Source organism: Cololabis saira, chromosome 9 (assembly GCF_033807715.1).
Source record: "Cololabis saira isolate AMF1-May2022 chromosome 9, fColSai1.1, whole genome shotgun sequence".
In the NCBI taxonomy this organism is placed as follows: Eukaryota; Metazoa; Chordata; class Actinopteri; order Beloniformes; family Belonidae; genus Cololabis; species Cololabis saira.
In genome coordinates this window covers 41,968,906-41,995,875 of record NC_084595.1, presented here as the reverse complement: position 1 = coordinate 41,995,875, position 26,970 = coordinate 41,968,906, and the positions used below count along the sequence as shown (strand labels likewise).

Genomic DNA, 26,970 nt, shown 5'->3' with positions numbered 1-26,970 from the left:
TTTATATCATAATATCCAGGTGACGGTTGGAAAATGTGAATATATTGCAAAACTTAATATGTAGTAAATTCAACTTAAGGTGAAACAAAAATATTATTTCCCACTACATTCAAAGTGAGATATTTCAAGCCTTTATTTGTTATAATGTTGGTGATTATGGCTCAGTTTATGAAAACCCCAAATAAAAAATCTCAAAAAATTAGAACATATTATGAAATCAATAAACAATTCAATCATCAAAATTATAACAAATAAAGGCTTAACATATCTTGCTTTGCCTGTAATGAGATATACATGTATTAGTTTCACCTTTTAAGTTGAATTATTGAAATAAATTAACTTTTACACCATATTCTTCACCTGTATCAATATTCTACATCTGGGCTGATGTGGACATACATAGCATAGGAGGATATTTCAGTTGCTAGTATGGTTGGCTGTCTGTACAGTCATGCAAGTTCAATGCTATTAAAGCACTTTAAATTTTAAATCAAAGCATTTTGTTTTTTGATATAAAATAAATACATTTCTATGTATTTTAGAAGTTTTGGGGATGTCCCTTTTTTTGGTGCCTGCGCTGCTGAAATCGGGCGTCCCTTATTTCTATTTCTGAAAGGTGGAAACCCTATGTGTGTGTGTGTGTGTGTGTACATAAACAACTGGTGTAAAACTAGATATTACTGGGACTCACTGTTCACCAGACCTGGAGTACTTGGCAGTGAAATGCAAGCCGTTTTACTTGCAGAGGGAGTTTACAGTCATCCACATCATAGCTGTTGACATCCCACCACACTCTCATGCTAAGCTAGCCCTGGAGGAGTTGCAGAGTCTCTGGATTTGGTTCCAGAGGGAGCGGTGACCAGGGCAGGGGACTGTAATCATGGTGAGATCAAAACAGCTGCCTAAGCTCCACAAACATAGAGACTTCCCCCCAAGAGACAGCAACATTCTGGTGTAAACAAACATCAAGGGAGCACAAAGCTGCAGCAACACCTTAGTTAGCCGTGAGTGTGTGCTGTATGTGTGTGCTGGTTAGTACTAGTTAGTAGTGTGCAATAATATGTGTACTGCTTAGTACTGGTTAGTCATGAGTAAGAGTGTGTTTACTGGTTAGTACTGTTTAGTAGGGGTGTAACGATACGCTAATCCCACGATACGGTACGATACACGATATTGAGGTCACGATAATGATACGATATTATAGCAGTATTTTTTTAACAACCTTGAATGAGGAACATATGACTGGAAAAAATTGTCTTTTATTTGAAAGACACAAAATACAAAACAATGCTGTGTGTTTGTCCTATTGTTCCAGTTTGTAATGCTTTATAACTGTTTACGTTTTAAAGAGAAAGCCAGGCCAACCATTTTCCACAAACTGAACTAAAAGTAAATGTCAGGTTTGTATTATGCCTCTTCAGTTTCATACAAGTACAAATATTTTGCCACAAACTGAATAGTTTCTCTCATGTATGATTTGACTTTTTCCTTTTCCAGAAATTTAACAACTAAAATTAAATAAATAAATAAAAGTAAATAAATACCGTACATACAATTTTACATCATAAAAAAGATTGATTCATGCTCACCTTTTAAGTGTAAGAGGAGATTTATTTTTGTTAAGAAGGTTATTTTGGTAATTCAGGGTTCATTATTTTATAAATACATTCTTTATATTCTGATGTAAATCAGGGACTATAATGACACTAGTCAGTTTATCTGTAGTGATTAGTCTGTTTTAGATTGGGCGGAGTGATACGCCACAGTACGGCACTAGGTGCTGTGTTGATGTTCTAAAATCCTACACTGTTGAGGGACATTAAAGTACACTGGAACTCAGCAGAAGTTGTCCCCGTGTTTATCCTACTCACCACCCCAAAAAGGTTTAATTTAATAAGGTAAGGCTTAACTCTACACCAGCCTTACATAAGTAAAAGTTCAGAGCTCTAAACCCTGCAAGAGTCCCGTGATCGGGACCAAAACGGTACTAGTTTCTTCTGAGCGGAGGAAGATTTTGGTCCGCGGGTCGAGGCGCGGTCGGCACCAATACGCTGCACGTTACTAGTCAACACAATATAGGCTATTAATATTAATAATCCAATATCGCGATACAGTTTGTCACCTCCACGACACGTATCGTGACGTTTTTGTATCGTGAAATTTCGTGGCACGATATATTGTTAAACCCCTACTGTTTAGTAACAAGAAGGAGTGTGTGTACTGGTTACTGCTGGTTAGTAGTCAGAAGTAGTGTGCGTAGTGGTATTGTGTAGAGTATTGTGTAGTAGTGAGTAGTGGAAGTTACCTCGAAGCAGTAGTCCTGTCCCAGCAGGGAGGAGTGGACGGGTTTGATGATCACTGATTGGTCCATTCTGAGCTCCAGAGACGACACACAGCCGGTGCTTAGCAACGACTCCTGGCTACCGTAACGCAGCCGCCGCATCACAACCCTGAAACACACACACACATACATACAGGTGCATCAGGAATGCATTGAGGTATAAGGGCAGCTCTGTCGCCTCCTGCTGGAGAGACAAAATTAGACTAGGAGGTGGCCGCTGTTAACGGCTGTGTTGATTGACAGGTGTGTGTAGAGCTTGTTGGTACGGCTGCAGTGGCTTCAACAACCCAACACAGCTCAGTATGCTGCTGTATTTGTGCCTCATTTCTGAGCGAGCAATGGGAAACTTGGAGCAAAGAAAAATGTAGAGTATAGAAGTATAATCCAGAATCACGGCATACATTTTCATTGCTATGCTGATGATATGCAGCTTTATTTGTCTATGAAGCCGGATGAAACAGAACCATTAGAGGACATCCAGTCCTTGACGTCCCTAAGACATGCCTGAAGTTTAGCTAACCTTTTACCCCTAAATTCTGATAAAACAGAGGTTATCATTCTTGGTCCAGAGCACCTTAGGAAAGGATTAGATGGTGTTGCGATGGCTTCCAGTGCAACTGTGAGAAACCTTGGTGTTGTTTTCGATCAGGGTTTGTCGTTTAAACGGTACATCAATCAGGTTTGTAAAACAGCGTTTTTCCATCTCTGTAATATTGTTGGCCGTAAAGATTAAGAGCATCCTCTCCCAGAATTATGCGAAAAAACTAATTCACACGTTTGTATCTTCTAGACTAGATTACTGTAATGTGTTATTAGCAGGATGTCCAAGTAATTTTCTGAATCTCCTCCAGCTGATCCAAAATGCAGCAGCGCGAGTGCTGACAGGAATCAACAAGTGAGACCACGTCTCTCCAGTTTTAGCCTCACTTCATCGGCTCCCAGTAAAACTCAGAATCCAATTCAAAATTTTAATACTTGCGTATAAAGCCCAAAACGGCCTAGCTCCACAATATTTGCAAGACCTGATAGTGCCTTATGTTCCTAACAGAGCTCTCCGTTCTCAGAGTGCAGGTTTACTCGTAGTTCATAGACTATCCAAATCTTTAAAGATATCTGGCATAGAGCATATAGAAAACTCAATAAGGGTTGGAGACAGATTGAAAAGGCTCTTACAGAGAGAATTGTTCTGGATTTATACATTGAAAGCTACCCATTACCCAGGTCTGAATGGTGAACTGGACTTCTCGCCTTTTTTGTAAGTGTTGGGGCTCCCTGTTTAATATCACATAATGTCTATCTTTTGTTTGATTAATTAGTCCTTCTATATATTTTTGGTCTTCTTTTTCCTCTTTTGTGTAACTAGGTATTGTTAGTGATTTTGAAAGAATCTTTTTGTATTTCAAAGTTATTTTGAAACATTTTGTCTACTTTCAAATGATTAAAAACTTTAGAAGATTTCCTTAAAACACTTTTCTAATTTAATCAATTTTTCAGCTTTAAAACATTGAAACATTTTCTTTTGCCTTAAAAACACTTAAAAAATATTACTTTATAATTTATTTTTTTTGAGTTTCTTCTAAAAGACTTTTGATTTTTGGTTTTCTTTTGTATTATTATTGTTTACATTGCTGTTTGTATATTTCTTTACTACTTCTCCTCTGCATCTGATTGATGTGCCTGTTTGCTCCTACCAGGTTAATTGATACCACCTGAGCTGATCATGTGACTGTTTACCCGTGTTTAAAGAGATCCCTTTGTCTCTGTTATCTGCCTTGAAGAAGGCCTACATGGCCGAAACATGTTGGCATTTTTTAACTTTTACAAAGCCATGATTCAATAAAGGCTTTTTATATTTTTCTATATCTTCTTGAGTGCCTCGGTTTTTCTAAATTGTAAAAAAAAGGACGGTCTTCTGCTATCAGGAACCATCGCTATGGAAACCAACTTCCAATCTGGGTTAAGGAGGCTGACACCACCTCCACCTTTAAAACCAAACTGAAAACCTTTGTTTAGTAAAGCCTGTAGTTAGTGTTAGTAAACCTCTAGTTAGTGTCAGTAAACCTCTAGTTAGTGTTAGTAAACCTCTAGTTAGTGTTAATAAACCTCTAGTTAGTGTTAATAAACCTCTAGTTAGTGTCAGTAAACCTCTAGTTAGTGTTAGTAAATCTCTAGTTAGTGTTAATAAACCTCTAGTTAGTGTCAGTAAACCTCTAGTTAGTGTTAGTAAACCTCTAGTTAGTGTTAGTAAACCTCTAGTTAGTGTTAGTAAACCTCTAGTTAGTGTTAATAAACCTCTAGTTAGTGTCAGTAAACCTCTAGTTAGTGTTAGTAAACCTCTAGTTAGTGTTAGTAAACCTCTAGTTAGTGTTAGTAAACCTCTAGTTAGTGTCAGTAAACCTCTAGTTAGTGTCAGTAAACCTCTAGTTAGTGTTAGTAAACCTCTAGTTAGTGTCAGTAAACCTCTAGTTAGTGTTAATAAACCTCTAGTTAGTGTTAATAAACCTCTAGTTAGTGTCAGTAAACCTCTAGTTAGTGTCAGCAAACCTCTAGTTAGTGTTAGTAAACCTCTAGTTAGTGTTAGTAAACCTCTAGTTAGTGTCAGTAAACCTCTAGTTAGTGTAAACTCTAGTGCTTTAGGGCCAGTAGTCATAGCTGCAGCTATAGAACAAGAGACCAGGGTGTAAAGGGAACCCAGTACGGCGCAGGCGTGTGCTTCAGGTAACCGAAGTCTTGCACAATTTTTACAATATCTTGAAGGTTCAAGGTTCAACAATCTTTATTATTATTATGATTATTATTGTTTGATATAGAGCAAAGGTAGAAGTCAGAGAAAACACGCACATCCCAATATCCATGTAAGGCATGAGTGCTGAACAAAAAAGTGTCATACATAGAAAAAGAAGAATGTCCGCACATCAATTCTAGCATGACGTTTCGAGCCACACTGCTCTTCCGCAGATGCTTAAGTAACTTAAGCGGACATGTTGCAAAGACATAGATACATGATAACATTTGTCTGAGACACAGACACCGGACACAATATTAATATAAATATAATTTGGAACTCCGAAAGTGAGACAGTAATAAACTAAGTTATCTAGATAACTTACATCACAGTGGTCCCCCAGTCTTCAACGACGTTGCAGAAACACCGCAAAGCCCTCCCGCCCTCTCTCTTTATTTTTTTCATTTGTTTTTTGGAACGGCAGCCGGGAACCAACCAGTGACAGTGAAAATGGTATAGTCCACTCTAGGAGTGTCTGTCTGGGTGTGTGTGTTTTACCACAACCCTCTTCCTGGCAAGAATATGGAAAATACAATACACTGTAATATTTATGACACTGATAAGACCCCCAATTTCTTATTTGTCCCTCCTTTAGGGGGGTCGAGGTTGTAATTGGGGGGGTCAAACCCCCCCGTAATTCGCACTAGGATTATAAGGATGAGGGGGGATGGGATCCCCCCCTGAAATAAAAACGGTCCAAATCATCCCCCCTGTAAAACTGCCATCCCCCCTTTCCATCCCTTATGTCATTTCATCAATGAATGTGGTTTTACTGCTATTTCAACATTTAGAGTCATCACCAGAAAAATAACTTATTTGACAATTTTCACCTGTTTCAAGTACATTTTCACTTGAAATAAGTAGGAAAATCTGCCAGTGGGACAAGATTTATCTTCTTATTACAAGCAAAAAAATCTTGTTCCACTGGCAGATTTTTCTACTTATTTCAAGTGAGAATCTACTTGAAACAGGTGAAAATTGTTCGATTTTTCCAGTGATGAGTCTTGTTTTAAGTGTAATGAGATTTTTTTACTAAAATGAGACATTTTAACTAGAAATAAGACAAATTTTCTTGTTAAGATTTTGAGTTTTTGCAGTGATCCATTTTACTTATCCTGTGAAGGACAGAGTCATATTGATAAGTTCAGAAAAGTGTTTTTTATTGTTGTGTTTTGATGTATTTGATGTAAGCCCAGTGGATATTTAAAGCTTACAGAAGGCTGGATTTAACTGCTGCTATGTCATTCCTGCAGTATTTCTGCAGGTGTTTTGGTCACTGCTATTATTTGTAATATATTATATTATTTGTAATCAGCACAAATTATCTGTCCCCATATGATAAAATCCACCACCCCCCCTGATTTTCTTTTACAACTCGAGTACTGATTATAAGTATCTCATAGCCATCATTATTGTCCATTGTTCTTGTAGTTTGTTGTGGCCCCCTCTGATCATCCCACTGCTGCTTCCACCTGCCTGTGTGGATGTCTGGTAGATGCCTGCTGACATCCTGACCTGCAGTCCCTCCCCACCACCTCAGTGTCAGCTGTCTACATCTGCTCATATAGTTATCTCTGCAGTGCACTGGACTGGTCCCTCCTCTCTCTGTTCTTCTTTCTCTCTGTCTGTTCTCTCTTTCCCTACTCTGCCCAGCTGGCCTTCGGCAACGCCCCCCCCCCCCCCCTTATGAGCCAGGTCCTGCTCAAGGTTTCTGGTTTTTCAATGTTCTGGGTCTCTGGAAAGCATCTAGAGACAACATCTAGAGACAACATCTAGAGACAACATCTATTGTAATTAGAGATGGGCGGTATGGACTTAAAAATGTATCCCGATAATTTCTGGCATATAACGATAAAAATGACGATAAAAAAAATACCAATTCACCTCCATCTTTTTAACTATAAATCTATCACCATATTCAGTCTTTGGAGCCCGCAAATCACTGCTCTAAAAGAATACTAAATGCTACTAAATTACACCAATTATTACACCACTCTGGTGGAGACCTCAGCAGCAGCTGTTATATATATAATAATATGTTATATATAATAATATATAATATATAATGTAAAATATATAATAAATTACTTGTATTGCCATCCTTTGCACTCACTGTTTTTTTGCAGACTCTGCATATAATAGATGATGTTTGCTCCTCATCACTCTTATTAAATCCAAACCAGTTCCAGATAATGGAGCTGGAGCCTCGTTTAACAACGAGCTCCTCGCTCTCAGATCCGCCTTCTGCCATGTTTGTTAAGCCTGATTTATGGTTCCGCGTTACACCAACGCTGAGACTACGGCGTAGGGTACGCGGCGACGCGCACCGTACGTTGGTGTCTTTGCGTACCCTACGCCGTAGGCTCTGCGTGGATTTAACGCAGACCCATAAATCAGCTTTACACAAAAACGTAATCAACGGGAATTTATCGTTTTTACCGCGAGATGACAAATTCTTACCGTGGGGAATTTTTTTGACGGTATATCATGAACGGTAAAATATCGCCCATTCCTAATTGTAATAGACGCTATATAAATAAAATTTTATTGAATATAGCACAAGCGCACAAATCACATTTTGAGGGAAAATTAAACGAAAGCCAACAAAACTTATAATCGAGCGAACCAGAATGTAATCTGTAATCAACAAATGTCTCCATGCTTGCTGTGATCAAAATGAACATCTTTCACTCATATTCACTTCCTAATACAAACTCTTCCTCTCCACACCAGCAATCAGCACCACCACTCAACACATCTCTCCCAACTTCACCTGCGCTCTTCACCTGCGCTCTAACTACGGTAAACATCTGCATGGGTCTGGTCTCTCCTCCCTGGACCTTAAATGTGTCCACATCTACACTGTAAAACCTCAGTAACTCAGCATCTTAGAACTGCTGAACTGGTGCCAGCGACGCTCCGGTTCGGACCAACGTGAACCTTTCAGCGGGAGCTGCTGACAGGTCGGACATCTCTCAGTTACCACGACGACCGTATGGGACGACTAGTCGAGATAGAAGCCAGTTCATAAAAAAAATCCCATAACATTAAAGAACCAGTTCTCTAAAGTTGTTTTAAAATAAAACTTCACTGACAGGGCTGGGGATCGATTCAAATGTCAACAATCGTTTCGACTCAGATTCTTAAGGTTCAGAATTGATTATCACGTTTTGATTCTATCCAATTCGATTTGATTCCGATATAGATTTGGGTTAGTGTTATTAAAACTGTTTTTTGAGCTGTTGCATGAATTATATGACTGTGTAGTTATGCAACATATTAATACTAGTATTATATTGAGATTCAACAGCAAGTATTGCAGCCTCCCAGAATGCTGATTCGGACGTACTATTCAGAGCCACACGGACCTTCCTGCCGTTGGGAGGAAGTGACGTGTCACAGCATCAGTAGCAGCTGTTACCATGGTAACAGCAGCAGTAGCAGCACTGCTCCGCTATTTCCCGTTTATCCTTGCCCAAACAAGATGACATTATATGATATTATTATATACGAATATTATAATATTAATATTATAGAATATTATTATTATACTTAATATATTGAGTACGTACTAATGTTTCGGACGCACTAAAAAATCTTGCTTACTAATTTTGCTACTCATTAGGGGGGAAGTGTGGGATTTCGGACGCAGCCCAGAACTCAGGACTGGTCTGGTCCTGGTCCAGGTCTGAGGTAGAACCAGGACCTGGACCAGACCTGGACCTGCAGGACCTGGACCTGCAGGACCTGGACCTGCAGGACCTGGACCTGCAGGACCTGGAGGACCTGGACCTGGACCTGGACCAGACCTGGACCTGCAGGACCTGGAGGACCTGGACCTGGACCTGGACCAGACCTGGACCTGCAGGACCTGGAGGACCTGGACCTGGACCAGACCTGGACCTGCAGGACCTGGAGGACCTGGACCTGGACCTGGACCTGGACCAGACCTGGACCTGCAGGACCTGGACCTGGACCAGACCTGGACCTGCAGGACCTGGAGGACCTGGACCTGGACCAGACCTGGACCTGCATTACCTGGAGGACCTGGACCTGGACCAGACCTGGACCTGCAGGACCTGGACCTGCAGGACCTGGACCTGCAGGACCTGGACCTGGACCTGCACCTGGACCTGGACCTGGACCAGACTTGGACCTGCAGGACCTGGACCTGGACCTGGTCCTGGTCCTGGTCCTGGTCTGGTCCAGGTCTGGTCTTGGTCCAGTTCCAGGTCCTGCAGGTCCAGGTCCTGCAGGTCCAGGTCTGGTCCAGGTCCAGGTCCCCCATCCCACTCCCTCCATCACCGTTAAGGCTGATTTATGCTTCTGCGTTACACCGACGCGCACGTAGCTCTGCCGTAGGCTCTGCGTCGGTGTAACGCGGAACCATAAATCAGGCTTTATCCGCTAGCAGCGCTGCTGTTTGTTTAGTTAGCCACATGCTAACATGCTAACAGCTCGGCATGAATGGACCTGCTAACCACCGAACACGCACCGCGGCGGGCCGTGTCCGGGACTCACCCATCCCGGTGCGGGGCAGGTCCAGCAGGTCCTGAGGTCCTGAGGTCCCTGAGGTCCCTGTCCTGTCCTCCCTCGGTGAGGAGGAGGAGGAGGATGAAGAGTAGGTCCGTCCGTCTCCGTGATGCTACAAAGCAGCAGCTCCCTCTCTCTCTCCCTGTGTGAGTCTATGGGACTCGCCCCGATGCCAGCCCCTCCCCCTGCAGAGGAGCTGCCCTACTTCCCCCATCCCTCCTGTATCCTTTCCTACTTCCCCATCCTCCCTCTCCTGTATCCTCTCCTCTCTCCTCCTCCATCCTCTCTCTCCTCCACCCTCTCCTCTCTTCTCCTCTCTCCTCCATCCTCCATCCTCTCTCCTCTATCCTGCATCCTCTCCTCTCTCCTCTCTTCTCCTCCATCCTCCATCCTCCATCCTGCATCCTCTCCTCCTCCATCCTCTCCTCCTCCATCCTGCATCCTCTCTCCTCTGTCCTCCATCCTCTCCTCCCTCCTCCATCCTGCATCCTCTCCTCTCCTCCTCCATCTTGCATCCTCTCCTCCTCCATCCTGCATCCTCTCCTCTCCTCCTCCATCCTGCATCCTCCATCCTGCATCCTCTCTCCTCCATCCTGCATCCTCTCCTCTCCTCCTCCATCCTGCATCCTCTCCTCCTCCATCCTGCATCCTCTCCTCCTCCATCCTGCATCCTCTCCTCCTCCATCCTGCATCCTCTCCTCCTCCATCCTGCATCCTCTCCTCCTCCATCCTGCATCCTCTCCTCTCTCCTCCATCCTCTCCTCCTCCATCCTGCATCCTCTCCTCCCTCCTCCATCCTCTCCTCCTCCATCCTGCATCCTCTCCTCTCTCCTCCATCCTCTCCTCCTCCATCCTGCATCCTCTCCTCCTCCATCCTGCATCCTCCATCCTCTCCTCCTCCATCCTCTCCTCCTCCATCCTGCATCCTCCATCCTCCATCCTCTCCTCCTCCATCCTGCATCCTCTCCTCTCCTCCTGCATCCTGCATCCTCTCCTCTCTCCTCCATCCTCCATCCTCTCCTCCTCCATCCTGCATCCTCTCCTCTCTCCTCCATCCTGCATCCTCTCCTCTCTTCTCTCCTCCTCCATCCTGCATCCTCTCCTCTCTCCTCTCCTCTCCTCTTCCATCCTCCATCACTGCCTCCTTCCTCCTCTTTTCCTGTCTCTTCTTTCGTTTTATCTCATTTATTCTTTGCCTTTTTCTCATCCCAACTTTCTTTTCCTCATCTCCTCTCCTCTTTCCTTTCCTGGTCACCTCTTTGTGTCCTCTTTCCCATCCTCTTCTCCTCTTCACTTTCCTTGTCTCCTTGTCTCTGATTCTACCTCTTATCTCCTCTTTCAATACTCTTGATCAGTAATGGTTCTGTATTACTGGTGCCATTGATCAGCAATGGTTCTGTACCAGTGATACTGGTGGTATTGGAAACAGGCATTGTGACATAGAATTGTCAAATTGGTTTAATTCACCATACGAATTGTTACAGATTACTTTTGTAATACTGTATTTGACCCGGTCTTTGTACGTTTTCACCGTATAGAAACATAATTCTTGCCATTTTAAGAATGAGATGTACCTTCTGTACTCTACTGCCCTTACTTTTTAACAACTTGTGCTTTTTATTATTTTACCTCTTTTCTTTTCTTATCATTTTATTTCATTTTATTTGTTATTTACTGTTTAGTTGTGACTTGCTTGATGTAAAGCACTTTGAATGACCTTGTGTTGAATTGTGCTATACAAATAAAATTGCCTTGCCTATTGATCAGCAATGGTTCTGTATCAGTGATACTGGTGGTATTGATCAGTAATGGTTCTGTATCAGTGATACTGGTGGTATTGATCAGTAATGGTTCTGTATAACTGGTGGTATTGATCAGCAATGGTTCTGTACCAGTGTTCCTGGTGGTATTGATGAGCTGTATTCTGTACCAGTACCTGGTGTCGTTGGTATTGATCACATCAGTCTTCAAGCTGCTGTGACGAGACAGTTTGGGCTGAGAGCGAGTTCGACGAAGAGACTGCTTCAACCTGCGGGACAGAAACCCCTGGGGGGGGCAAGATCAAACATGTACATATGACTGTGGTTGCATAATGATGGGGAAGATAAAAAAGGATCAAGACTCTATAATATTGAAACATGACCGGGTTAACCCTTAAAATGATAATTCTCTGAATAAAGTTTGGTTAGCAGACGGAGGAGGCTGCTGGTCAGCTCTGAGCTCTTAACATTACCCTTTTCTGTTTGGAGTTTGGTGTGCAGATGGAAACATGTGCAGGTCTGAGATCTTAAACTCGCTGTTTTCTGAATGGAGTTTGGTGTGAGACTGATAGAGCTGCACAGGTCCTGTTACCATGGAGACTACACGGGCGAGGTTGCTGAGTGTGTGTGTGTGTGTGTGTGTGTGTGTGTGTGTGTGTGTGTGTGTGTGTGTGTGTGTGTGTGTGTGTGTGTGTGTGTGTGTGTGTGTGTGTGTGTGTGTGTGTGTGTGTGTGTGCTCACCGTCACTCTGGTGGTGGGTGTGTCCATGGAGGGGCCACTGGGCATGCTCTGTCTGCGCGCCCGCCTCTCTGCAGCATCTGGAACAGACACAGTGCATCATGGGATCGTTTGTAGTTTTCATTGGCAGTTGGCCGTGTTTTACTATTAGTTGTTACCATGGTAATAAGTAATGTCAGGAATAGTGACCAAGAGCAGTGAAGGTGTGTTCTAATATTGTCATGTGATCAAATGTATAAAAGTGTTAGCATATTTAAATTAGATCAGATTAGATTCAACTTTGCTGTCATCGTGCAGTGTACGAGAACAGAGACAACAAAATGCAGCTGGTGTCCAACCGGAAGTGCAAAAAGCAGAAAAGTACCATGTACCATGTATGACAGGTAGTGCATAGACGGGACAAGAAATATACAGTAGTGCAGTGTAGACAGGAGTGCTTTGCAGAAGGTGGTTTCGAGTAGTATAAATTAAATATAAATAAATGCAGTGTATAAGCAATTACTAATAAGGGTGGAATAAATATGGTTATGTAATATGAACAATGCATGAACAACATGTACAGATATGTTCCATTTAATGACAATACCATGATACTGATGGTAAGAACAATATATCCAGCCATCCATTCATCCATTATCTATACCCGCTTTATCCCTTGCGGGGTCACGGGGGTCTGCTGGAGCCTATCCCAGCTCATTTCAATATATATATATATATATATATATATATATATATATATATATATATATATATATATATATATATATATATATATATATATATATATATATATATATATATATAGGGGGCCGGTACACTACCACTAACAAAACTGGCTTCTCTGATTTCCAGCTCAGGAGACTAAGCGTGAGGCTTTCAAACGTATTATAATTGAACTTAGGTTAAATTTTTGTTTGGAGACTGGAGTTATAAATTGCTGTGACTCCTCCGCCTCGGCCCGTGCTTCTAGGAATATGATGATTAAAGTAGCCGGGCGGAGTTGATTCATTCAAACTAACATACTCTTCCTCCTGTAGCCATGTTTCTGTTAAGCAGAAAATATCACTCCTGCTCTCTGTCATTATATCGTCTACTAATAGAGAATATTTAGTAGTCCGCATCTAATTTTTCGGTCTCTAATTGGTACCAAATGCACATTTGTTTTACATTTTGACAAGGTTATTCTGATTAACGCCTCTATAACGCCGCACCTGGTGAACTTTTGGAGGGCGAGAACTGCAATCAATTCTATTTTGCTAGGCACCTTGTTAGAGTCGCCAATTACATAATGCAATCCTACAGTCTTACTGGCAGGCGTTGGTCCCCGAGAAGCAGCAGAGAAGTGTGTAAAGACTGCAGCTCTGCATCCTGGAGTCTAGTGTCTAATAATATAATGGATACAGACCCTGGTGGTCAATAGAGGACCTGCAGGTCTGGATACAGATCCTAGTGGTCAGTAGAGGACCTGCAGGTCTGGATCCACACCCTAGTGTTCAGCAAAGGAAACGCAGGTCTGGATCAAGCAGCTACTTGGCTTCATCAGAAATATAAAATCTGCAGTTCACCACTTCCTGCTCCATTGCTGAACTGCAGCATCTCTACTAGTTATTTTGATGATTCTGTTTCTGACAGCTTGTGGTATTTCATGCTGAAAGAAAACACCTTCAGAGTTCTGCAGCTCAGACGCAAAGACGTTTATCCGTGGAGCGGATTCCAGCAGCCGGGATATTCACGGTGCTTTACCTCATGAAGACATGAAGAAAAACAAAGACCAGCTCAGAGACTAGAGTAGCTGGACCGGGACCAAGACCTGGACCAGGATTTTGATGAGGATCTGGATAAGGACCAGGACCAGAATCTTGATCAGGGACCTGGACCACAACCAGGACCAGAAAAAGGGACCCAGAACGGGATATTGATGAGAACCAGGACTGGGATCAGGACTGGGATCAGGACTAGTAGCAGGACCAGTAGCAGGACCAGTAGCAGGACCAGTAGCAGGACCAGTAGCAGGACCAGTAGCAGGACCAGTAGCAGGACCAGTAGCAGGACCAGTAGCAGGACCAGTAGCAGGACCAGGACCAGGACCAGTAGCAGGACCAGCCTTCAGATCAGAGTCTTCCCTCTGTTGTTGCTGATTGGATCACGTGACCACCAGCCCTCCCAGGTGAGCCTCACCTGTGGGAAAGTCCTCCTCGTTCCGTTACCAGGACCTCCTGGCAACGGGATGTGATTGCCTTGTTGCCGTGGTAACGGCCTTCACATCTCAGATTATAAGATTATGATATCTGACATGAAGATTAAGCTGATCTGTCTGCAGACATAAACTCCCCCGTGTCTCTTCTTACCGTCTTCAAAGTCCACGTCCATTTAAAGTCCAGTTGTCCATCCGTCTGTCCCACCTGTCCCCTGAACCACACTTACTTCCCGTCCGTCCTGCTGTCTGTCCGTCTTTATTCTCGTGCAGATGTGTGAACTTGTCCCCCTCACCTTTGTGGGTGGGACCAGAAGCCGCTGAGGTCACATGTAGAGTGTACCGGAGCAACCACACGGTACAAGACTCCGCCTTCTCCGCCAGGAGCAGGGGGTGGACCTGGAGGAGGAGAAGAAGAAGTCACGTGATCAAAGTTATCAGCTGGTTTGGCCCAGAAACCAGCCCAGAAGATGTTTAGTTTAGTTTAGTTTATTTTGCACATAAAACATAACAGTAAAAAGCAAAGGTCAAATGTAGCATTGTGCAGGAGAGGTGGAAGCCAAAAAGGCTTATGAAAATGCCTCCCTTTTATAAAACAAACATAAACAACAATAACAACCGCAAAAGCAAAAAAACAATATAAAAATAGATAATATAAGACAGAAAAAGACAATTTAACATGAAAAGAAAAACACTACTGAATTATTGAAAGATGGAGAAAAAAAATGAAGAAAATGTAGGATAATTGCATGAAAAAAAGTACAATTTAACAACTCCAGATGTGTTTCTGATCTTAACTAAAAAATTATTTTTTCGAGTGTTTTTTGAACAAAGCCAGTGAAGATATTGATTTTAGTGATGTAGGTAAATTGTTCCATAGGGACGGTCCTCTGTATTTTAAAGTGCGTTGATTGTGTGAAGTCCGGCATAAAGGAAGGTGAAAGTCCTTTGAGTGTCGTGTCTGATATGAATGGATGTCTGAGGAAAACTTAAAAACATTCTGGAAGCTGGGTGGCAGGTCATGAGATGAATATACATACTTATACATAAACACACAGGTTTGATAGGTGTTCACATTGAAGACAGATACAAAATAAAATTTTCTAAAAAGAAAAATAGAAGATTCTGTTTTTTTGGCAAAAGTAACCTCAAAAATTTCTTGTCAGCTCTGACCTGGCCTTGTACGACACATGTGATCTAAAATGAGTTTATTTAAGCAGGTGTTTGTGATTAAATCTGGCATATAAATAAATGAGTGTTGTGTGAAGTGTAAAATGAAGTCTGAACTTTGTCAGAGCAGTGTAAATGAAGACCAGCTCTGCAGAGACATGGCTCAGTCTCATATCTGCTTGGATTCATGCAGAGAAAACTGCTGCTGAGCTGTAGGTGTTTGTACGACTGGATGGATCTAGACGATTGACACCTTTATGAATATACACAACCAACCGTACCGGATGGTTCACAATCCCACATCCCTCCAGGAATTACCCAATCGGCAGTGGTTTGTTGGAGAGGATTCTTGGTGAGGGCCTATTTGGGTTAAAAGTGTGATACAGAGTCTATAATTGATATAAGTGGCCTAAATGAATGGAGAGTGGGTCTCATAAATCTTCACTGACTTAAGTTCCACACTGGAATATTAATCAGCTACACCCGACCATACAATACAAGTAGCACCTCCATGGAACCTGTCAAAAAACCCACCAGGAACCTGCATACAAACCTGCATACAAACCTGCCAGGAACCTGCAGACAAACCTGCATACAAACCTGCCAGGAACCTGCATACAAACCTGCCAGGAACCTGCAGACAAACCTGCCAGGAACCTGCAGACAAACCTGCATACAAACCTGCCAGGAACCTGCATACAAACCTGCCAGGAACCTGCATACAAACCTGCCAGGAACCTGCAGACAAACCTGCATACAAACCTGCCAGGAACCCATTTTTTAGCTCACCTTTAGCTCATACAAGGTCCACGTCCACGGCTGGATATCAGTAACAGAAATTACCTGAGAGATCAAACCAACTGGTTTGTCTCAGAGTTGTGATTCCAACAATCTAGATGAGTCAACTACTGGAATGTGGTTTCTAGTGTTGAAACACCAAAGATGACACGTTCTTGGACTGTTATCTCATGCGTGTTGATAGAGATCAGAGTAAACTTACTTTAACACAAATGTTGATTATGTGAGTGTGTGTATGTGTCTGGTTATGAATGTGGTTGAGGATGAGGATGATCGTTATCTGTGTATTGTATGTGTATGTGTTTGAATGTGTGATGAGAGTGAGAGAGAGTGTATGTGCTGTTGGTCTCTATTGTGCACTTTATGATTTGGCGCTCTTGTTTCCGTGCTTTTATTTATTAGTGCATTCTGTCAATTTTTTAAATATTATGATTATTATGTCTTATTTCAATTAATCTTAATATTGTCTCTGTTTAGCACTTTACCTGCCCAGGGACTACAGGCGGAAATTAGCAATTGTTGCTATAACCTGGCTCAGAGCATCTCTTCTTGTTTTACAAGATTAATGTTTTTTTTGTGCATTGTCCCTGTTTTAAATAAATAAATTCAATCAATCAATCATACAGTTTCTAAGGTTTGTACAATCCCTGAAATTAAAGATGTACTAACATGAACTGCCAGCTGCTCCAAGTGTGTGTACGTACCTCCAGGTCATCCAGCATCAGTAACTGAGAGTCTGTCAGGATACAGAACATCTTGGTCCAGATGTCGGGATCTGCCTTCCGTCCACACGACAGCCAATGGATGGAGGCGCTCTTCAGTTCTGTGACATCATTACCACAATAACAGAAGTCATGGTCGGCCCCAGTGATGACTGTCCTGTAGCACTAACCCTGGTAATCACCAAATGTTTCTAAAAACATGTCCTAATGCACGTCTTCCTTCCACCCAGATGCATCAGTTTGTTTAGAATGGATGTCATAGCCCAGGGGTCGGCAACCCGCGGCTCTCTAGAGCAGGGGTCACCAACCCTGGTCCTCGAGGGCCGGTGTCCCTGCAGGTTTTAGATGTTTCCCTGCTTCATTGCACCATGATACAAGTGACTGTGTCATCAACAGAATTGTGCAGCCCCTGGATGACAAGCTGATGACGATGATTAATTAGAATCAGGTGTGTTAAAGCAGGGAAACATCTAAAACATGCAGGACACCGGCCCTCGAGGACCAGGGTTGGTGACCCCTGCTCTAGAGCATGCGGCTCCCTGGAGCTTTTTCAAAAATGTTTGACCTTTTTTTTCCTTTTTTTTTTCCTCTTTTATTTTCCTTTTTTTCTCTTTTTTTCTTATTTTTTTCTTCTTATTTCCTTTTTTTTATCATTTTTCCTTTCCTTTTTAATCTCAACATTTCAACTTTTTTCTCGAAATTGTACTTCAACATTAATCTCGACATTTCAACTTTTTTCTCGACATTTCAACTTTTTTCTCGAATTTTGACTTTTTTCTCAACATTTCGACCTTTTTCTCGATATTTCGCCTATTTTCTCGACATTTCGTCTTTCGCCATTTGCCTTCATTCTAAGGCTTATACAAGACTTTTCATTTCTTGCGGCTCCAGACATATTGGTCCAATGGAAGAGACGTTTGTGCTGGAGGGAGAAACCAGCGTGGCTAACAGAAAGCCAACAACAGCTAGGCTACCCTCAGATAAAAGGAGACAATGTCTGAAAGTTTTAAAAAGAAAGAAAAGCTATCGGAGAGTTTGACTGGATGTCATTCAACTTTTGAACCTAGTAGGTACTACCTCCTTTTGAAGTGAAATGTATTTATTTTTGTCATGCACTATTCTGCACTTTTTGTTTTAGTTTACAATTTCATGTTTATACATTTTGTGGCACCAGTACTGATAAGCTTTGTTTTGATCCAATGATGCAGTCAGTGAAAAGAAATGTATGTCCATGTTGGAGGCCACGTCAGGGCCACGCCTACTTTCTGTACCCAGAATTTGAACTAAACACGGTGAGGCGGTTGTTCAGATTTTATGCTCCTCACCTGTGGAACAAACTCCCAGAATGCATCAGGGCTGTTGAAACTCTCAGTTGCTTTAAGTCAAGGTTGAAAACCTTTTTATTTACTGCTGCATTTTATTAATCTCCCACAGTGCACTGCAACCTTTATTTCTTGCATCACATTTGTTTAATTTTTTTAACTTATGTCGGTCTTTAATTCTGCTTTTAACGTTCTTAATTTTAATGTATTTTTAAAATGTTTTTATGTAAAGTATTTTGAATTGTCTTGTACATGAAATGTGTTCTACAGATAAACTCGTCTTGCACTTGGAGATTTTGCCATCCTGATCCCCTTGATCTCACAGCTGCATTTGACATTGTAGATCATGACATCTTAATCCCCCGTCTGGAACACTGTGTCGGCATCAGCGGCGCTGCTCTGAAACAGTTTAGATCCTACCTAATGGACAGAAGTTTCTCTGTCTGCCTGGAGGGATCTGTATCCTCCTCTGCTCCTCTCCCTTTTGGTGTTCCTCAAGGGTCTATCCTGGGGCCTATACTCTTTTACCTGTACATGCTCCTGGGATCTAAGAAAATCTTTTTTCACTGCTATGCTGATGACACGCAAAATTTACATGCCATTAAAACGACTCACACTCTTTTAAATTTTTACTACACTGTCTGGAGGACATCAGATCACGAATATCACGAATAGTTCAAAGCCTGGATGGCTTTAAACTTTTTAAACTTTAATGAAAATAAAACGGAGGTTGAAACCTTTTCATCCTTCAAAAACTATGAGAAAGTTACACCTTTGTGTCAGACTGCCTAGACTACTGCAATCCACTGTATGCAAGCATTAGCTGTTCCTCCCTGTCCCTGACATACTACTACTACTACTACTACTACTTTCATTTGGCAGATGCTTTTATCCAGAGCGACTTACATCTGAGAGAACAAACACACCATTTTGCCCAGGGAGCAATTAGGGTTAAGGCCCAAGGTGGTTTATCTTGGTTGCCATTCTGGGGCTGGAACCTGGGCCCTCGAGAGCCAACTACCACTCCCCAGCCTAAACTAAAACTCCATCACTATCTCAAGTGATTGTGTCAATAAAGTTCAAAGAATGCTCCGTCACCTGCTGGAGTAGAACGTTATCAATCCTCCTTTGACCACTACAGATCTGGGGCCTCATTTATAAAGCTTGCATGCGCACAAAACAGGGCTTGAAAGATGCACATGCCACCTTCTACGCAAAGGTTGGGATTTAAACGGGAAAATGTGCGTATCTTTACACAAACTTTGATCCTAGCGCACAAACATTTTGACGATATGGGGAACTGGAGCTGCAGACGGTGAGGTGGTGAAATGAAGCCAGATTCATGTCATACTTTTAATGTCATCACATATCAGATTTATAATATAATAGCGCTGATCGTGTCCCTCTGTGTTTGAAGCTCAGCGTCAGTCAGGACTCGGCCACTTCCAGGTGCGCCATGCGCTTGTATCGCTCTGCTGCTGCAGCCGCGGTGCAGGACACGCCAGAATCTGATTTCTCCCCTGAAAATGGGTCTTTTTACCTGCCCAAAATTGATTGAAGGTGCTTCATAATCTGAAAATCTGATGTTTTAGCGCTCAACGGGCTGCTGTGCGCGCTCCCGCGGCCAGAAATCAGATCCTGGCAGGCAATCACTTTTTGGCACAACACCTGTCGTACGACACCGGGGCCACTCTCCTCTTGGCCTCCACCTTCTGATCACACCACTTCTTTTTTATTTCTGCCACAGATCTGTCCGTGGCACTCACGGTGTTTAGCGCAGCAACGACGTGCTGACACTCACTCGTTTTATTTTTGTTAGTGATGCCACTACTGTGACCACCAATTAATGTGGTTTTCCTGCCTCCACCTCATCCACAACATCTCCATCTCAGTCTCCGTGAAGTTTAGTGGCACGGTGGCTCGACACGTCTCATTCATCCTGACGTGCAGCAGAAACAGACTGCAGGTGGCGCTGCGCATGCTCAGCAGGCTCATTTATATGCAAATACAGTCATCATGTAGTTTGCATTCTCCATTTATGGTATGAAGTGGGCGTGTAGAGGGCGGGATATGAGGCGCATTCACGTGCGCAACCTTCCAGCTGGACTGTGATTTATAAAGAGAACATTGCGTGCAAGTGTGCTTGCACACGGTTTTATACATCAGGATTTTTTTGTGCACACGTCATTTTCGGCTTTTGAGCGCACGTACACTTTTAGTATGAATGCTACACACTCTTTTATAAATGAGGCCCCAGCCCTCTTCATCTGTATTTTCATTAACTAGTTGAAAACGTGGATCATTTGAGATGAAAATAGCTTCTACTCCTCTGCGACTATTTGTACAAGAGAATTTAGATAACCCAACCTTTTAAATCTGTCATTTTATGCACTGATGTGCGTCTCCTGTAAACATGTAACCCTGTGTCCTGCCCTTAATTTTTTATAACTCCTTACTCCTCTGACTGGATTACTCAGGCAAGTTTCAAGTCATGAGATCCTAGCATACATAACACGAATAGTAGATACGTTAGTACCCCTCAACAACTCAAACCAAACCAGAACAGTAAATACAACACATACATCAGGGCACTTCCAACCAGAAGGATACACATGCTCCTCCTCTTCTGTGACCTGCGGTAGGCAGGTCCCTCAGGTCCCTCAGGTAGCTCAGGTCCCTCAGGTCCCTCAGGTCCCTCAGGTAGCTCCAGCTCTTTAACCTCAAACCCACATCCCTTCAACTCTCTCTGCACCTCCTGTGCACTGGTGTATGTGTCGAGGCTGACAGCGACAGAACTATAATTTTAACTATTTTAATTGAAAACATTCTTGAAAGTGAACTGTATGTGTGGAGAGAGAGCATTGAACTGGGACTTGACTGTCAATTGCGCAGGGGTGGGTGTGTCTTCCCTTGTTGTGCTCTGTTCACAGGTGAAGCGAATCCTGCAATCAAGGCTCTCAGGTGGAGACAGCGGTGATAAAAAGGGGAAAACAGACGCGGTGCGGCGGGAACGACGCACGGCAGAGAGACCAAGGTGCTGGGGCTGAATGCAGACAGAGATTCCTGCTCGCCTTCCCGGACGTAGAAAGAACCCCCGCTGTGATCCTTATTTGGTTTTGAAATTACTTTCTTGTCTAGGTCTCGACCTCTGTCTAATTCAGGTGGCCAAACTATTTAATTGGAGCTCCCCCTCCTCCCGTTGTTAATTTAGCAAATATTATTGGTTGCAGACCTTAAGCCCCAGATTGATTTTACTCCAGTGAGCCGAATTATACTAGTGTTCACTATATTTGAAATAAAGTGTCGTAACTTTCCACCTGCCTCTGTGGTCTATTGGGGATTAAAAAGAACCTACCTATTGTGGCATATGTTTGAGTCCCGGTGTCCCAGTAAATCTGCATGTTTGTGTACGCGGTGTCGCCTCGGCAGGGCTTCAGGGGAGAGAACTCTGCACAGGTTTTGCATTTCTGTGACAATGTTAAGTTTGATCTCTTGTCCCAGGAGATTTATCTCGAGTCTCAGGCTTTGAGACTCAAGATCCTTTTGAGGTCTGTTTCAACTCGATTAGTGTATTAATAATCTCACCAGGATCACAGTTGATTGTGTGGATCCTCTCGCTACTGACCCAGGTCAGTATTGTCGCCATTGTCACAAAAGCATTTTTATTGGGATTGCGGCATTTTCTCCTCTCGTGGCCTCAGTGGTTTTTCTCCCACTCATCAAAACTCAACACTGATAAAAGTCACAGTTACAGAGTTATTTACATTTTGGGAAAGTGGGTTCACTGTAGGACCTACTATTGCATCAGCCAACCCAGCTCTGTAAGGCCATATTTCACCCATGGAACCCACATTAAGGGGATTTCCTTTCCTAGAATCCTCTGTATGGAAATGTTCAACCCAAAGAACCATTTGCAGGGTCATGTTCAATCCATCAAAGTTTCATGAAAGTAATGTTTCGCCCATAGAACCATCAGTATGGTGATGTTCTAACTATGGAACACTGTAAGGTGAATTTAAACCTGAAGGGATATTTTACCCACAGAACTCTGTGGAACCCATGTTGTGCCAATGGAACTTTCTATTAGGGGATTGTTGGAATTATTGTAGTAAGTTATCATGCTCACTATTAACAGAACGTATGATAATTTGCTTACGCCTGTGACACACTGATAAAACAATGCTGTGTTAAGTGATTAAAAAGTGCTGCACAAGAAGTTTCCTGATTATCAGTATAAAGCAGAAATCTGCAGAGAAGAGGAAACTTCTTGTTGCTAACAAACAAGAACAATCTATATCTGTCCACTGACTGCGACCACTCCCTTTCCCCCTCCCTGTAGGGGCGCAGTCAGCTCATGTAACCTAGGGAGTGCCCAGAGTGAATAAAAGCAGGGGAGCAGCAGAGACGGGTTAGAGTATGTTGGAGATTTTACACGTCGTGACTGCTCTCCTTGCAAGCAAATTCTAATTGTGTTTGTGTCTATTTTGTCTCCAGAAAGTTTGATGATACAAATGTTAAGTGTATAAACCTAACAGGGATGTTGTATCCACACAAGCTGTTTTCAATCTACCAATTGGTTCATATATTCTACAAATATAGTCCTCTATAAGGTGACAACGTTCTACCCACAAATCCACAAGTCTTTCCTTACAGCAAACACTAAACAGAACTACCAACGTTTTCTCTTCAACTATGCAACTAATCAGGATTCAATCAGACTCTGCCACCTGTCAACTCACCGATCACATTCATCCATCCCAGGTGTTGGCACCTGGACAGGTGCTTGACCAGCTGCTCCATGGCAACAGGGTCACCTGAGACAGAGACACAGATGGACAGATGGAGCAGAATAAAGCAGGCAAAAAGAGTGAGCTATAGAAGTAGACAGGACTGAAGACGGGTGACTGTTCACAGTGGACTCTGCAGAAGAAGGTTTCAGCTTCAACTGTGACGATGGGTTTCCCCCGGTAAGTGTGTGTGCTGATCAACGGCCAGCCTCCAGTTTCCTCTCTGAAGCCATTGCAGAACATTTACATTTACAGTACATCTAGGACAGGGGTCGGCAACCCAAAATGTTGAAAGAGCCGTATTGGACCAAAAACACAAAAAACAAATATGTCTGGAGCCGCAAAAAATGAAAAATTCTTGTATAAGCCTTTTAATGAAGGAAACACATGCTGCTTGTATCTATATTAGTTATAACTGGGGGAAGATTTATTTTTTCATTATGCACTTCGAGAAAAAAGTCAAAATGTCAAGATTAATATTGAAGTACAATCTTGAGGAAAAAAGTCAAAATGTCAAGAAAAAAGTCGAAATGTTGAGAAAAAAGTCAAAATGTTGAGGAAAAAGTTGAAATGTCGAGATTAAAAAGGAAAGGAAAAAGGAAGAAAAAAGAGAAAAAAAGGAAAAAAGGAAAAAAAAAGAAGAAAAAAAAAGGGAAAAAAAAGGTCAAACATTTTTGAAAAAGCTCCAGGGAGCCACTAGGGCGGCGCTAAACTAACTGCAACTAGTGATGGTGAATTGGGGGGGGGGGGGGGGGGGGGGGCAGCTTCATTGCGCTTTATGATGACAGCTAGGCAATTGACAGTTAATTAGCACGTAGCGTTTTAAATACAGGACTGTCTCAGAAAATTAGAATATTGTGATAAAGTTCTTTATTTTCTGTAATGCAATTAAAAAAACAAAAATGTCATACATTCTGGATTCATTACAAATCAACTGAAATATTGCAAGCCTTTTATTATTTTAATATTGCTGATTATGGTTTACAGTTTAAGATTAAGATTCCCAGAATATTCTAATTTTTTGAGATAGGATATTTGAGTTTTCTTAAGCTGATAGCCATGATCAGCAATATTAAAATAATAAAAGGCTTGTAATATTTCAGTTGATTTGTAATGAATCCAGAATGTATGACATTTTCTTTTGTAATTGCATTACAGAAAATCACAATATTCTAATTTTCTGAGACAGTCCTCTAAACTTGACTTGTTAGCTGTGAATAATGTAATGTTTGTTATTTATACAGCCTTTCGGTGTGCCAAAGTAATAGATGAAAAGGACGATTAATACCGGTAAGAACAATCTAAAACATTAAAAACAATAAAATACAACAATATCTAATAAGATAAAAGTGTCATCACACTACTGGGTATTAAAAGCCATCTTAAATAGGTGGGTTTTCAGCCTAGATTTCAAAATGCAGAGGTCAGAAATCAGCCGCATCTCGGCGGGGAGCTCATTCCAGAGCCAGGGGGGGGGGGTGGCAACGGAAAAGGCTCGGTCACCCCACTGTTTGTATTTTGACCTCGAGACTTCCAGCAAAAATTGATTGGCTGACCTCAGCGCTCTACCAGGGTTACAGACAGTTAAAAGCTCGGATAAATTCAAGGGTGCAAGGCCATTAAGAGCTTTAAAAAAGTTTAAAATCAATTCTATAAAGGACGGGAAGCCAATGAAGGGAGTTAAGAACAGGAGTGATGTGCATACATCTGTTAGTGTTGGTTAAAATATGGGCAGCAGCATTTTGCACAAGTTGAAGTCTTAAGAGAAGACTAGGAGACTCCTGCATAAAGTCCATTGCAATAGTCCAACCGTGAGTAATTAGGGCATGGACGGCCCATCTCCTGCTCATGTCAACTTAAAAACGTTGTAACTTTGGCCAGGAGATGCAATTGGAAACAACTTGTCCTCACCACATTGTTTATTTGTTTGTGAAGCTGTAACATCATCAGTGCAAAATCATTCTTATTCTAAAAACAAGTTATATTCATCACTCTGAGGAGGTGACCCCTGTCTCTAAGGCTCTTACCTGTTTCTCCAAGAAGGGGACCCATCTGTGTGAGGGGGTTACCGGTGTCTCTAAAGCTGGGCTATTGTGATATTTTAAATGGTTTGATTCAGCCTGTAGCACCTTATAATGTAATAATTTCCTGAAAATGTAATAACGCCTGAAAATGTAATATAATTTGAAATTTAACTAAATCGAAAATGTAATATAATCCAATAATGTAATAACTTCACCAATAATGTAATAAAATATCCTGACTGATATTGTAATGTAATTGTAACATTTTTACCGATAATGTTATACCTTATTACATTATTGGGAATTTATTACATTTTCAGGTGGGTCTTTTTTTTTTTTTCTCCAAAACTGATAATGTAATACTTGACAAATAATGTAATACATATGTTCATTTTCAGTCCAGAGTTCTACATTTTGTGTTTTAAGTATCTAAGAATGTTATATACACTGGATTTGAATCACCAGAATGACTATTGGGTTAAATTACAGACTTTGAGTACCATGCAATAAATTCCCATTAACATAATAAGGTATTACATTATTGGTAAAAATGTTATTACAATATCCGTCAGGATATTTTATTACATTATTGGTGAAGTTATTACATTATTGGATTGTATTACATTTTCAATTGAGTTAAGTGCAAATTTTATTACATTTTCAGGCGTTATTACATTTTCAGGAAATTATTATATTATAGGGTGCTACAAGCCCCATCTCAAACTGCACGACTAAATCGCTGAATTCAAAAGTTCGCAGCCCACGAGTAATGGTCTCACACTATACGTTCATAATCCTCACGTCGGACTTCTGTTACTGGAACTGCAACGTCAAAAAGAAGATTTAGAGTTTTTGCAGTGTGGACCAGCTGCTCCGGTTCAGACCAACATGAACCTTTCAGCTGGAGCTCTCAGTCGCCATGACGACCGTATGGAACGACTACTCGAGATAAAAGCCAGATCCTAAAACATCCCATAACTGTGTATGGACAGAAAAACATTAAAATACATTTTGCAGCGAAGAACAGTTCTGTAAAGTTGTCTTTTAAAATAAAACTAAGATGTCACGGAAAGGTTGGTTGGTACGAACTGATGTGATTTAGAAATGACTGTGTGTGGAACTCCCTCCCCATAACCCCATACTAATACTGGAGTTTGGCTATGACGGCGTGTGGTTTCACATCCTTCCTCTGGGGACCAGACCTCTATGAGAGCGGTGAACAAGCACATCTATCAATCTGCAGCTTCTCTCAGCTTTCAGACCGATGTTGTGAAGCTTGATCCGTTTGTTTCCGCCACTCACACGATCCTGATTCAGGATGGTTTATTTAAAAACATTAGAAATATTATTTTCAATTTAAGAATAAAAGCCTTCCTACTTGTATTCAACATTTCTTTAGATTTAAAGAAACTAATTATAATTTAAGAAGGCTATGGGTCTTTGAAACATGTTATGTGAGGACTAATGTTAAATACACACGTTTCATTTTTGGGAGTCAAATAATGGAATGGACTTTGATGAACTGAAATTATGTAGATCTTTGTTGAGTTTTAAAAAAAATATTGAAAGACAAAATAATTAAGGATTACAATGCAAAATGATTTGAATATAATTTAATTATGCACATCGATTTAGAGTAAATATTCTTTTCTTTTGTATTACTGATAAACTGGGTTATCTTTTGGAAGATACAGGAAAGGCAAAAATAAGCTTCGGCTTCAGCCTCCTCCTTTTTCGGTTACACAGAGTTTGTGTGTTATTGTTTATTGTGTGAAACTGATTATTGTAAATATGTA

At 41.7% G+C, this 26,970-nt stretch overlaps 1 protein-coding gene across 3 annotated transcripts in view; it reads right to left on the bottom strand.

Moving 5' to 3' along the window:
- dab2ipa (DAB2 interacting protein a) overlaps nucleotides 1-26,970 on the bottom strand; it is a 60,577-nt gene that overhangs the window by 30,422 nt on the left and 3,185 nt on the right. The window contains exons 2-7 of one of the 3 annotated variants that reach the window (XM_061729611.1): nucleotides 23,103-23,177; nucleotides 17,024-17,142; nucleotides 14,648-14,750; nucleotides 12,161-12,237; nucleotides 11,596-11,705; nucleotides 2,306-2,450 (exon numbers count right to left, since the gene is read on the bottom strand). In XM_061729611.1, coding sequence (XP_061585595.1) covers nucleotides 2,306-2,450; nucleotides 11,596-11,705; nucleotides 12,161-12,237; nucleotides 14,648-14,750; nucleotides 17,024-17,142; nucleotides 23,103-23,163 — 615 coding nt within the window. In that variant the 5' untranslated portion in view covers nucleotides 23,164-23,177. Of the gene's footprint in view, nucleotides 1-2,305; nucleotides 2,451-5,451; nucleotides 5,503-9,647; nucleotides 9,798-11,595; nucleotides 11,706-12,160; nucleotides 12,238-14,647; nucleotides 14,751-17,023; nucleotides 17,143-23,102; nucleotides 23,178-26,970 lie in introns of those variants that run through there. The other 2 variants (XM_061729613.1, XM_061729612.1) reach the window with 2 other exon arrangements.